This window comes from Beta vulgaris, chromosome 8 (assembly GCF_026745355.1).
Source record: "Beta vulgaris subsp. vulgaris cultivar EL10 chromosome 8, EL10.2, whole genome shotgun sequence".
NCBI classification, from domain to species: domain Eukaryota; kingdom Viridiplantae; phylum Streptophyta; class Magnoliopsida; order Caryophyllales; family Amaranthaceae; genus Beta; species Beta vulgaris.
The window spans coordinates 23290328-23302533 of record NC_079209.1 but is presented as its reverse complement, the minus strand read 5'-3'; the positions used below and the strand labels follow the sequence as shown (position 1 = coordinate 23302533).

The following is a 12206-nucleotide window of genomic DNA, read 5'->3' as shown; positions in this document are numbered from 1 at the left end:
TGTATCGGCAGCTATGTCGAGCATCACATAGGGGTGCGAGGGAGTTAGGTGGCCCTGTGTTGTTGTTACAGATTTGGGCATGGGAGCACATACACATTGGCAGACCTCGGATTTCGAGGGTACGGGACCCACCTCCACAGTTTGACGAGGCCGTTCCTATTTTAGGCTCCCAGCATGTTTCGGGGATTGACCCCTTAGCTGTCAGGTAATATTCAATGTCTCACATTTGTTAACATTCTTTAGTTTCATTTTTCTCATGGATAATAACGTATATTTCTTTTCAGTTGGCTTCGAGTACACATCAGTAGGTCCCACACAGCAGGTGGGCTTCCTTACTACAGGGATGCACTTGACCATCAGACGGACGAGCAGGTACATAGGCTCGTACTTGCCTAACTTATATACATTGGTAGACTCTTCTTTTGCCTAATATTTGTAAGATTCTATTTTTTGTAGATGACTTGGCAGCCATATACTGATGCGAGACTGGCGTTGTTACCTGCTATATGTCGAGCTGATCGACATGTATGGCGCACAATGGCCCCACTTATCTGTTTCGACAATTGTAGAGTTCCATTTCCCTGGTCGAGTTATGCGCCAGTTTGGATTCGAGCAGACGATTCCCGCACCTTCTGATACGAGCACAACCCTTCATGCCATAGATCGGAGGTCGAAGAACAAGAACTATCCGCTCAGACATCGACCTTACATTGCACATTGGGATGAGCGCGAGGGACACATAGTTCAGGGCACTCCTTTTAGTGGTCGTACTCATGCCTTTGACGAGTATATGATATGGTTTCGTCGCATCACGAGGTTACGCCTGACGAATCCATCGAGGCGACCACCTTCTACACATTATCAGCCTGCGTCTGCAGATATAGTACTGGTAAGTTCACTGATTTTTAGTTGCACTTTTATTTATTTATACAACTATATAATATGTATTTTTTCTTTCTATTCAGGCACATACTTTATCTGATATTGCTCATAGGTGCGGTACTGTGCTAGAGGCTTCTGAGTCATTGCCTCCAGATATGGTGCGTGAGTTGTATGCGCAGACATTGCAGACTATGAGGGGACTGTGTGTTGATGCTGTTGGCCGAGCTGGACATGGCCACATCGTACAGGGCGTGCCTACTTCTGCTGGATATACATCGACTTCTACATCTTCTACGTCTGCTGCCCATATATCTACCACGTCAGCTTTGCTTTCACCTCCAGTCACTCAGAGGGCCTATCGACGACGTTCTGACACTACTCCCCCTTCTCTTGATGCCATTGCAGAGACTCATGAAAGCACACCTAGCTCATCTACACCTTCACAAAAGAAGAAGAGAGGGTTTTAGAAGTTTCATTTATTGTTTATGTAGTTAGTTAACATTATTTTCTCACTCTAACTTGTAACTAAAATTTTTTTACATACATTTGAATGTGTATGAACTTGGTGATGAGTGATCAATGTGTGGCTTATATTTGGTGTTGTTGAATGGAATTTGGTGCTGGAATTGCAGGTTGGATAATGTTGAAATTGGAGGTTGGATAATTGTTTGGAATTGCTGGAATTAAAGGTTGGATAATGTTGAAATTGGAGGTTGGATAATTGTTTGGAATTGCTGGAATTGCAGGTTGGATAATGTTGAAATTGGAGGTTGGATAATTGTTTGGAATTGCTGGAATCGCAGGTTGGATGTTTGTTTGGGATTGCTGGAATTTTTTTGGCTTTCTGGCAGTTGGCCAGTTATGTGGAAACAATGCAGTGAGGTGTGTAGTGGGTACAAAATCGCTACTCCGAGTAGCGGTTTTAATGAATGAACCGCTACCTGGAGTAGCGGTTTACCCGAGGGAGGAAACCGCTACTCAGAGTAGCGGTTCACTCATTAAAACCGCTACTGTGAGTAGCGGTTTATGTGAATGAACCGCTACTCGGAGTAGCGGTTTTGTTTGAAGTAAACCGCTACTCCGAGTAGCGGTTTACCTCCGTTAAAACAAAAAAAAAACTTTTTTTCGCGTGCCGTCCTACGTGGACGGTACGCAGGGAAATAAAATTTTTTGTGGCACATTTTGGGAATTAATCCCCTTTTTGGCATTATTGAAGGAAAAAATTTAATTCAAGAAAACAAAAAGAAAAGAGAAGAAAGAAAAAAAAAGATACTTCAAGAAGGTTGATTCTATGACTTATCTTTGATTCCTCTTTCTGTTCCAAAGAGTCGGAATGATGGTAATTCTGCCATCACTTTAAAGAGCAATTTTAACCATGTTGGATGGCATCATGACAACAATCTCAGAGTTGAGACTTTGATTTTAGGACACTTTGATGAGTTTGATCATTCTCTATTTTGCTTATAACAAATATTTGTTGCACTTAGTAACTCATTCCTATTTTCTTTCTTGGAAAAAGTTTCTTTATTGGGCAAAAATTAGATTCTATAGCCTCCATGGTTCTTGCTTAAGATAATGATAGATATGTGATTTTAGATAGGCTGGGTTGTGATAAATTTGAAATTTTAAGTGTTAAACGCCAAGTGTTGTAGAGAAATTTTATATTCTATTTTTTATTAGAATTCAGCTCAAGTTTCCAGGAAACTGACCAAACTTTAAAAATGGTAAGGAAGGCGTGGAGTGAGTATAACCAAATATTCTAATAATGCGCAACTTATGGCTAGTTTTGTCAAAAAAAGAAAATAAGGTTGTGAAGATTAAATGAGCTAAATCCTCAAGATGGTTACTACAAAAGTCAGAAACAAGTAATTTTCAAACACAAATCAAAGAGTAAACTAGCCTTTCTATCAAAACTAGACATTCAAATTTCAAATATAATCATCTAATCTACCGATGAACAAATGACTCGTAATCATACAACCAATTCGTCCAGTACAGACTAGAGGACATATGATGACATTACCACACTCTTCTGCTAGCCACAAAATCCTCTGCACAACATATAACCGAATAAAGCCGCTGATCACTACACTAGCTTAAAAGTTGAAAGAAATAAGACCAAAAGTGAAAGAGTTACTAGTTTTCTATGCTACGATTTCAACTGACTGTTATTTTTTGGGAAATTGCGATTGCGTCTGCAACCCCTGCTTCCTTTTGACTCATTTAATGGGTAAAGAAGAATGGGAAGAATACAATTATTCAAAAGTTACAAAGCATACATTGTAAGAAACTCCTTGCTGTCCATGAAACCTCATTAAGCCGATAATCAAGGCTTGAAGGCAGAGAAAACCACAACTGAATTGTGACCACCAAACCCGAAAGAATTTGAAATAGCTGCAAGACATGACATGAGTTAATTAGCCTTAATATGTAATAGTAACCGAGCAGGAGAGATGATCACTTGTCAGAAAAAAAGCTAAAAATTAGTTTTAAGCTCCGTTTGTCCAGAAATTATAGTGTGACTTTGCTTAGAAACAGCGTTACCTAAAAGATAGTACTCCCTCAGTCAAACTATTAGTTCCACTTTGACCATGATGTTATTATGTAAAAGTCATTGGCTTTTAATGTTGATTTTCAAAATATTAACATTTTATAAACTTTTCGCATAGATAGCTAAATATATTAATGGTATAATCTGTGCATTGACGATCTTAAAAGTCAAAGTGAGGCAACTTAAAAATAAGAGGGAATAACATCATAATAATTAAGTTTTCCAATATGCCTTCCCCAATCAAGCATCAAAATATCTGGCTGGAAAACTTGGCTGGTCCAGAATTCTGTTGTCCATGTACATGAAAAGCGATAAAGGTAAGAGTAGACAAAGGTTAGTACCACCTCCGTTTTTCAATAGTTGCATCATATTGACTTTGACACTATTCACATACTCTACTTTGACTCTTTTATCATGTATCCATAAAGAAAAACATAGTCACGTGGATCTTGTTACATTAGTCTCAAAATGTATCTTCGTAAAATCAGCTAGTTACAATTTTGACATTAGAGATCTTAATTCTCAAAGTTTTTGAGCATTTCCGAATGTGTCAAGTCCTTAAAAGAGTACAACTATTAAAATACGAAGGAAGTATGTGATATGCAATTTTATCTTGCAGTCGTCAATTCAATTGTCTAGTACATGATATCAAAAATAAACTAAACTTTGTAAAGCAGGGCAAGACTCCCGTCAATATACCACCTCACTTTGATTTCACATTGGCTGGGGTAATATAACTCATAAAGTTATACATCCACAACCATATTAAAATCTTAATGTTGAGGCCTTAAGGGGAAGGGACAATGTGCCTACAGTTTCCAGAAACAAGGAATATTCAAGAAAAAGCCGAAAATCTTACCAACATTCACTTCGTGTTGTTGCTTTTTATTTGGAACTGTATTAAACTCAACTGATGGCTCCGGATCCTGCAGTAATATGTTTAAGATAGTTATAGATTGCTTTATTGGCAACATATATAGGCACTAGAAAGGGAAACAAGAAATATGTTTGGTCAATAATGATGACTAGATCTAGTCTCTTTCCTTTACTATGAAGTATGAACAAAGACATAAAATAATAGTGTATTTAGTCAATAAATTTTATATATGTGCAGTGAACTGATATAAGGGGGAAGGGTATTTTAGGACTAGCTTTACAAGTTAGTTATTAGTAGCTTAATAGAGATAGGCATTTAGCATTTAGTTAGGGAAGAAATGACAGAGAGAGAAAATTCGAGAGAAGGAAATCATGTTGGATATTGGTGAAAGTTTCTTTAAGTTTTAATAGATTTGATGGGAGAGATTCAAGCCCCCCTTTAATGTTTGCAAACCATCTTCAGTTTATGTAATTTCCAATCTTTGAATTGAAGTCCATTTAATGTGTCCAAGCTATGACAGCTCATAGCAATATGCCAATACGACAAATTCTTACAATCAAAAGTTTCAAATTACCTCTTCTTTTTCGATTGCCCAAATTACCTTTGTAGTGTTAGAAAAGATTATGGAAAGAATCCTTAGTCTGAACATAATAAGCTAAGATCTAAGTCCTTGCACCAAAGGCAAATTGTGAACGCAATACGTGAATGGTAATTGATGAGAATTCAGTAATTCCTTGTTAAGAAGTGGGCATAAGCATGATAACAACAAGACATTATGGAAGCTGGCCTCTAGGTTAGTTATTGAATACTTAAGATCCAGTAGCATACAGTCATTATAGTTTGCAAAGGACAAGCCAAAAACACATAGCATGGAGCACAGACATATATATAGGGTTGTGAGCCTGTAAAGAGTGTCAGTGACAAATCCACGTACGAACAAATATCTAAAGAAAGCCTCATCCAAATCAAGCTTTGTATTCCACTATGAATTTGGGGGGATCACACAGTGTACACCAAGGTCATCTGCTCAGCCTTTGAGCCAAACAAGCTAGTAAGCACACTATAACCTCGTCGAGTCTAAAAGAAGAAAGACTTAGATAAATACTACTTTTAAGACCACTAAAAATCTGCTCAAAACCCTTTCCACATGTCTGCCTTTACCAACAGCAAATGAGATCGGGTGATCCTACTATATCTCACCCTTCCACATAGGTCACCTTTGCTTTGTGACTAAATTTTTGCTCATCTTTGAGTTGCTTCAGGGTAACGTTACTAGTGACTAAAGATTCAAAAGGTCCTTCATAAGAAAGCAATAACTACAGAACTTACAAATTGATTTATGGTTGGATGCAGCCACCCTGTTGTACAAGCTTTAACTGAGGCAATAGCTTCCATACCCCCAGCAGCACCAAGACAATGCCCTATCATCGACTGCAGGCATATAAATATACAGGATTTTTAATACTTTACATGAGAAAGAAAAGCATCCAAACATTATGTTAAAAATAAAAAGCCACAATCAATGTAGAAAGAGATGACAATATTACCTTAGTTGCATTTATCTTGATTTCAGACGTGTTTTTAAAAACTTTCTTTATGGCATTCACCTCAGCCAAGTCACCAACAATAGTGGAGGTAGCATGAGCATTTATATAGTTGACCTGAATAATGTTTGATGGAAGAATAGATGGGTCAAGTTTAGCACAGTTAGCTTCTGAAGTTCAATAACTATCATGTTACGACTCCTTTTCTAAGCACTTTTTCCATCTGCAAAGTCTCATTACCACAGACCACCAACATCTTATTGACATGACCTGACACTTGGCAGTGAATTAATTGCACAAAAAGCATTTTATTCTTGCAGAAAGACATAGATACAGCATCACTTGGGAAGAAAGTGCATATATACAATAGGTTGCTTCCAGAACACTTACTATCAAAGATAAAGACAGTATAATACATTAGCTACATATAGTAAGCAGACAACAAGATGACTTCATATAACAGTGAAACAAGATGTAGTTTAAAGGATCTAAAGTTCTGTACCCTATCAATTTCATAGAAGAATATTCAAACACCAATACACCATGAGATAATGCTGCCATTACCATCAATAAAAGAAAGCTTACCTCTTCAGGAGACACACCAGCATCTTCCAGACTCCTTTCAATGCATGAAGAAACACCAAGTCCATCAGCTCTTGGATCAGTCATGTGATACGCATCACAATTGACTGCACCTCCCAAGTACTCAGCAATTATTGGTGCACCTCTTTTCATTGCATGTTCCAAGCTCTCCATTACCTTAATGTTTCAAGTAGTGTGATTATCTAACAATTCTTTTACCATAAAGGGAAAACGTGTATCCTTCAACTCATGTAAGTAAGGAAAAAGACAGGACATGGTAAAGTTATTTAGTAAAAACAGAAGTACGTCAGCAATCCAGAATACAAACAAAATTTAACTTACTGCAAAAACAAGACTACATAAAAACCCTTTTGTATCCATTTAATCAGCTTTGCACTCAACTAAGAGCATTAAGGCAATATGTCACCTAAACAGACAAGGATATAGATGATGAATAACTAAGATTGTAAGAAGAGGTCTCAGTCATAAAGTTATTTTTTGTACTATATAGTTGGTACCCCAAGTTGGAGTATGTAAAAGAGCACATGACAATCCTTTAGAAACTAAGTCCAATAAATTAAATATAACCCTTTATGCCACAAAGAACTGCTGTTTCTGAAGCCTATGTATGGCCAATGCTTCCGCAGTTCCACTAAAGGGCCTATGCACCTTCCCAACCCAACATGAAGAAAAGGAAATCAGGATATTTTCCCACCTATGTCAATGAACAATTGGACCAGGTTTTTATTGGATACTAAAAATCATAAAACATGGAATATCATTCGGCAACTAGACGGTGAAGCAGAATGATCAATGTCATGGTCTTTTCCTTCATCACATATATAAAAGTAACGAGAGCACAAAAAGATGCAGGCCCAAAAGTGGAAAAGGCTAAAAAAATAAAATTTCTGCTTAACAAGGAATCATAACCCAAAAAATTGCAATTCTGACATGAAAGATAGAGAAGACCAATCTACAAGAGTATGAAGAAAAGCTGGAGCAGAAAGGTAATAATTTACATTGAATCTACACGATCAGAATTGATCCAAAAATTCAATGATTTCAAAAATCCTATACTAACCTGATCAATAACTTAATCACTGTTCAAAGCATAAACTGCAAAAATTCTGGTGAATTCAAGCAACATATAGCTGCATAGTGCTCTATCTATTTCAAAAAAAAAAAGAAAAAGAACACTGATTTTGAATAATCCTACTAGCGAAAGAATCACCGGATAAATCAAGAGATGAAACACTTTCCAATATCACATCTCACATACAGAGATATATAGGTGACAACAAAGCAACACCTGATTTCCACATAAGCAGCTTATATCACTTCAAAACACATGCTATAGGCAGTATCATATTATCACTGACTAATGCATATATAGTTTCAAAATTACCAGCCAAAAGAGACGGCGCTAGTCTTACCAGTACACCAGATCCTTCACCCATCACAAAGCCATCCCTGGCTTTGTCCCATGGCCTTGAAGCTGTCTGGGGATCATCATTTCTCTGTGACAAAGCCCTACAAGCCACAAAACCTCCCAAGCCAATAGGAAGAATTGCAGCTTCAGTTCCACCCGCAACCATCAAGTCAGCTTCACCCCGACGGATATGGTTGGCAGCAGCATAAAAGCAATAATTTGAGGTGGCACAGGCAGTTGAGATGGAATAGTTAGGTCCCATCAAACCGAGGTCAATGGCAAGCAATGCAGAAGCCATGTTAGTTATGGCATAAGGAATGAAAAATGGAGTTATTCTCCTGTGACCTTTCTCTATCAAAGCCTGAACACCATCAGAGAAAACTGTGAGGCCACCCATCCCAGTTCCTACAAGCACACCTGCTCGTACTTTGTCGATCTGCAAGCAAATGTTGAATTAATATATCAGCAATGATGAATCAAATCAGCTTATGAAGGTCCAGGGTGAGAAGGAAAAGGCATCCATGAAGCCAAGGTATTGTTACACACATAACATAAAAGCTGAAGATATATAGCTGGAGTTATCAAACTAAGTTGCACAAGGTTGCAAAATCCAACCAAATCTCATACAAAGAGCTGTCAAACAAATATATTGATCTTTCTACAGAGCATAGCCCAAATATTTGCAACAAAAGCTAGCATCAGGATTCAGAGCACAGAAATCCAAGTTCTATGAGACAACATCTGAATTTCAGATATAAGCAAAGATGCAAAGTTTATATGTTTTTCTAAAATTTGAAATCCTTTTCAACAGCACTATGCCATAGATGTTTACTCAATTGGTAAAGAGGATGCTCTAAATCCTTCACCTTTCATGCAATATCCTGCGCTGATATAGCTCAATATGTGCTTGATAATAGAATGATTGTCATGCAGATGCAGACTTAAAGTACCACACTCCCAATGCTTTGCTTCACTAAAGATATCTCACATCAGTCTACAGAGACATGAAGATTCTATACGGATATTGATTAATGTAACATGTATGCTGAAAATTCACCATGACATGACTGCCTAATTCTTACGAATTACAGTGATACGGAAATGAGCCTTTTTAAAAGATTTATCGAAGATTTTAAATATGAGAAAGTTTGTCGAACCCACACTTGCGGTTTAGGCAAAGAAAAGAGAGAAATTCTGCTACATCCTAGTTACCAAGATAGAAAACTTTTAAAGTTTTAATCAACCAACAAAGTTATTAAAATACCAACAAATAAAGTTCACAGTGACAAGTTAATGGCAACTTCAAAACCAATCACAAGCGCGAAATTTTAAAACACTGGAATCCATCCAAAACCATCCTGAAAGAGACAAAACAAACATATAATAAAAATGAAGTAAATAAACCTAACAACAACCATTCCTGTAAAAAACGCTAAATCACTTCATCAAGCTGAAAACTGAAAAGGACACAAATATCACAAATTCAAGCTAAATAATGATTGGATAAATGTTTCCCACATTCATATTACATCAATCAAACTATTATAAATTCAAAAATTACCCACTAAAATTTTCACAAAAGAAATCAGAAAAAGAATAAACCCAACAAGAAGGATGGCTAAAAAGAAACAGTTAGTCACTTCATCAAACACTTGTATGCATTACGGTGATGCTGAAAAGGACATAAATACACCAGAAAATGCAAGCTAAATTATGATTATAAAACGTTTCCCACATTCATGTTACATCAATCAAACTATAAAATACTTTAGGCTATGCATTATGGTATGTAAAAAAGTATAAAATAAGCACTAGAATTTCACATAAAAAATTAGAAAAAGAATAAACCCAGCAACAACAATTGTAAACTTCACCAAACACTTGGTATGCATTATGGTGAAGCTAAAAAAGGACATAAAAAAATCAGAAAATTGAAACTAATTTCAAAATCTACATACTACCACTAATTACTCCTACTACAACCAAAATCACAAAAATCGAACTTTTTACAAAAATTCAGAAACAAAAAAAAAAACCCCAACAACAACAATTGCTAGAAATACAGTTAGTTACTTCATCAAACACTTGGCATGCATTATGGTGAAACTGAAAAGGACATAAAAATCAAGCAAAATTCAAAATTAAAACACTACCAACTAATTCTACTACTACCAAAATGACAAAAATAAAAAAAATTGAAAAACCTTGGAGAGTTTATCAGCAGCAAGATCAGCAGATTCAAGAGCTTTTTTACCAGCAACAATGCAATAACGAAGACAATCATCAAGACGCCTGTCATTCTTGCCATCAATGTAACCTTCAGAACTAAAATTATGGATCTGCCCCGCAAAGCGAGTTGGGAATTTGGATGCATCAAAACGATCAATGGGTCCAATCCCACTAACTCCATCTAGAAGCTTCTCGTAGAAAACATCTGGGTCATTTCCGAAAACAGAAACAAGACCCATTCCAGTAATAACCACTCTCTTTTTGGGGTCAGTTTCTCTTTTAGGGGCAACGGCAACTTGAGAGGAAGCGCGAGGAGTGAAGAAGAAGGCTTTGTTTGGGGGTTTGCATTTTGGGGAATTGGAGGAGAGAGAATTGGGTTTTGTGTGGAGTGGAGAGAGAGATGAAGGGCGGAGTGTGGGGGAGAGAAGAGCTTGCATTGTCGAGAGAAATGGAGGAGAGAGAGAGAGAGAGGCGGAGAAGTAGAGGGGAGAATGAGAGAAAGAGAGAGAGAAGATGACGATGTGGTCGAGGGAGATGAGAAGATGATCGGATTTTTGGAAGGAAAGACGGGGAGAAAAAGGGAGTGTTCGTGTGTGACTGTGTATGTGTGAGGGGCCGGGGCCCGGGGCCCGGGGCCCGAGGGTGTGTTTGTCACTTGCAGTTGAGCTGCCTGCCAGTTGGTTTAATTTGGTTAGAAAATTCAATATGGGTTCACCTAGGAAACAACTCTTTTGCCAATTGCCACATCTTCTTAGCTTATGCTTACTTCATCTTATTTTTACTCATTTTAAATTAGAAAAAATAAATTCAAATTAGATCAAATTATATCTGATCATTTCAGATTTGATCTGATCATATTTATATTTAATAACTTATTATTATTATTATTGGTATCATGATTATTATGATTATTGATAAAAGAAATGCTACTACTACTACTAATGATTATTACAGTATGATTTTTGTTGTTGTTGTTGTTAAAAGTTGTACATAATAACAAAATGATAGTAATATTAATACTAGTAATGAAATACAAAGTTATAATTTGTTCTATAAAAGATAAGTTTAGACTAGATCAGGAAAAAATAAGTTCAATCAGATTCGATCATAAAAAATGAGTTTAAATCAAATCTGATAAGTAAAAATAAGGTGAACTAAACATAGCCTTAGGCTATGTTCAGTTCACCTTATTTTTGTTTATTTCAGATCTAATCAGATCAGATCAGATCAAAAAAAATAAGTTCAGATCAGATCAGATCAAATGAGATCAGACTAGATCAGATCATGCTTATATTTAAAAACTCAGTATTACTATTAAATATCTTTCATTACATATTAGTAAAAATTATAATAATTGAATATTAATAAAGTACTCATTGAGACGAATCAAACAAGACCCCACATGACTATATTTTTTCTTATATATTGAGAAAAATCTAAAAGATTCTCTCTAATTGTAAATAGTGTCAAGATTCTAAGTGAGAAAGATAAAAAATACAAAGGGAGTATTATTATTTACTATTACATTTGTTCAAAAGGATTATTATTGTTGTTGTTGTACTTATTATTATTATATTAGTTATTAATATTGGTAATTTTATTAATCTTGTTGTTACATTATAAATGTCATTGTATTATTATTTTAAGTTATTTTGTTGTTATTAAATAATAAAAATTAAAAGCCACGTGTTAAGAACATAAGATTGACGCAAAAATAAGAAATATATAAATATGATAGCTCAAATTCATGACAACGAAACTACTAAGTTCGGAGAGATACAAATTATAAATTTAGATTCGGTATACCTCTTCCTACCGAATTCCAAATCTCTCTAGCTATTTGAAGTTGCACGCTATTTATTTCTTTTTGCGCAAGTCATAGTTGTTTGTATATCTTATTTTATTTTATATGAAAAAAAAGAGTTGAGTCTGCCGACTTCTCAAGTGTGAAACATTTTTTTTAAGGGAAAGTGTGAAACATTGTATAAGTGCTCTTATAAATTAATGACTTGGTTATATAATTATTTTTAGTAATATATTATTATGTTATGATATATTATTGTGTTGTTTTATAATAATGATAATAATAATTATTATTATTAATAATAAAAG

The 12206-nt window shown here is 35.7% G+C and overlaps 1 protein-coding gene across 3 annotated transcripts; it reads right to left on the bottom strand.

Annotated features, from left to right (window-relative positions):
• Positions 1-2768: 2768 nt before the first annotated feature.
• LOC104883737 (3-oxoacyl-[acyl-carrier-protein] synthase I, chloroplastic) lies at positions 2769-10699 on the bottom strand. 3 transcript variants are annotated; one of them, XM_010668292.4, is made up of 8 exons: positions 10070-10695; positions 7870-8301; positions 6440-6613; positions 5858-5971; positions 5640-5741; positions 4293-4359; positions 3162-3276; positions 2769-2933 (listed from the first exon to the last, which is right to left on the bottom strand). In XM_010668292.4, the coding sequence occupies exons 1-7, from the start codon at positions 10529-10531 to the stop codon at positions 3209-3211; spliced, it is 1419 nt and encodes a 472-aa protein (XP_010666594.1). In that variant the 5' UTR covers positions 10532-10695; the 3' UTR covers positions 2769-2933; positions 3162-3208. The 3 variants fall into 3 exon arrangements, with proteins under 3 accessions (XP_010666594.1, XP_010666593.1, XP_048493816.1); XM_010668291.4 differs by having other exon boundaries at positions 2769-3276; positions 10070-10694; XM_048637859.2 differs by lacking the exons at positions 2769-2933; positions 3162-3276 and adding an exon at positions 3288-3719 and having other exon boundaries at positions 10070-10699.
• Between the last annotated feature and the right edge of the window lie 1507 nt (positions 10700-12206).

Excerpts from the sequence above, each read along its gene's own strand:
- LOC104883737 (XM_048637859.2), bottom strand. The coding sequence starts at position 10,531 with ATGCAAGCTCTTCTCTCCCCCACACTCCGCCCTTCATCTCTCTCTCCA. Across the intron at positions 5,742-5,857 it reads TCAAGATAAATGCAACTAAG|TCGATGATAGGGCATTGTCT; the intron begins GTAATATTGTCA and ends ATATGCCTGCAG. Across the intron at positions 3,720-4,292 it reads ACAACACGAAGTGAATGTTG|AATTCTGGACCAGCCAAGTT; the intron begins GTAAGATTTTCG and ends CATGGACAACAG.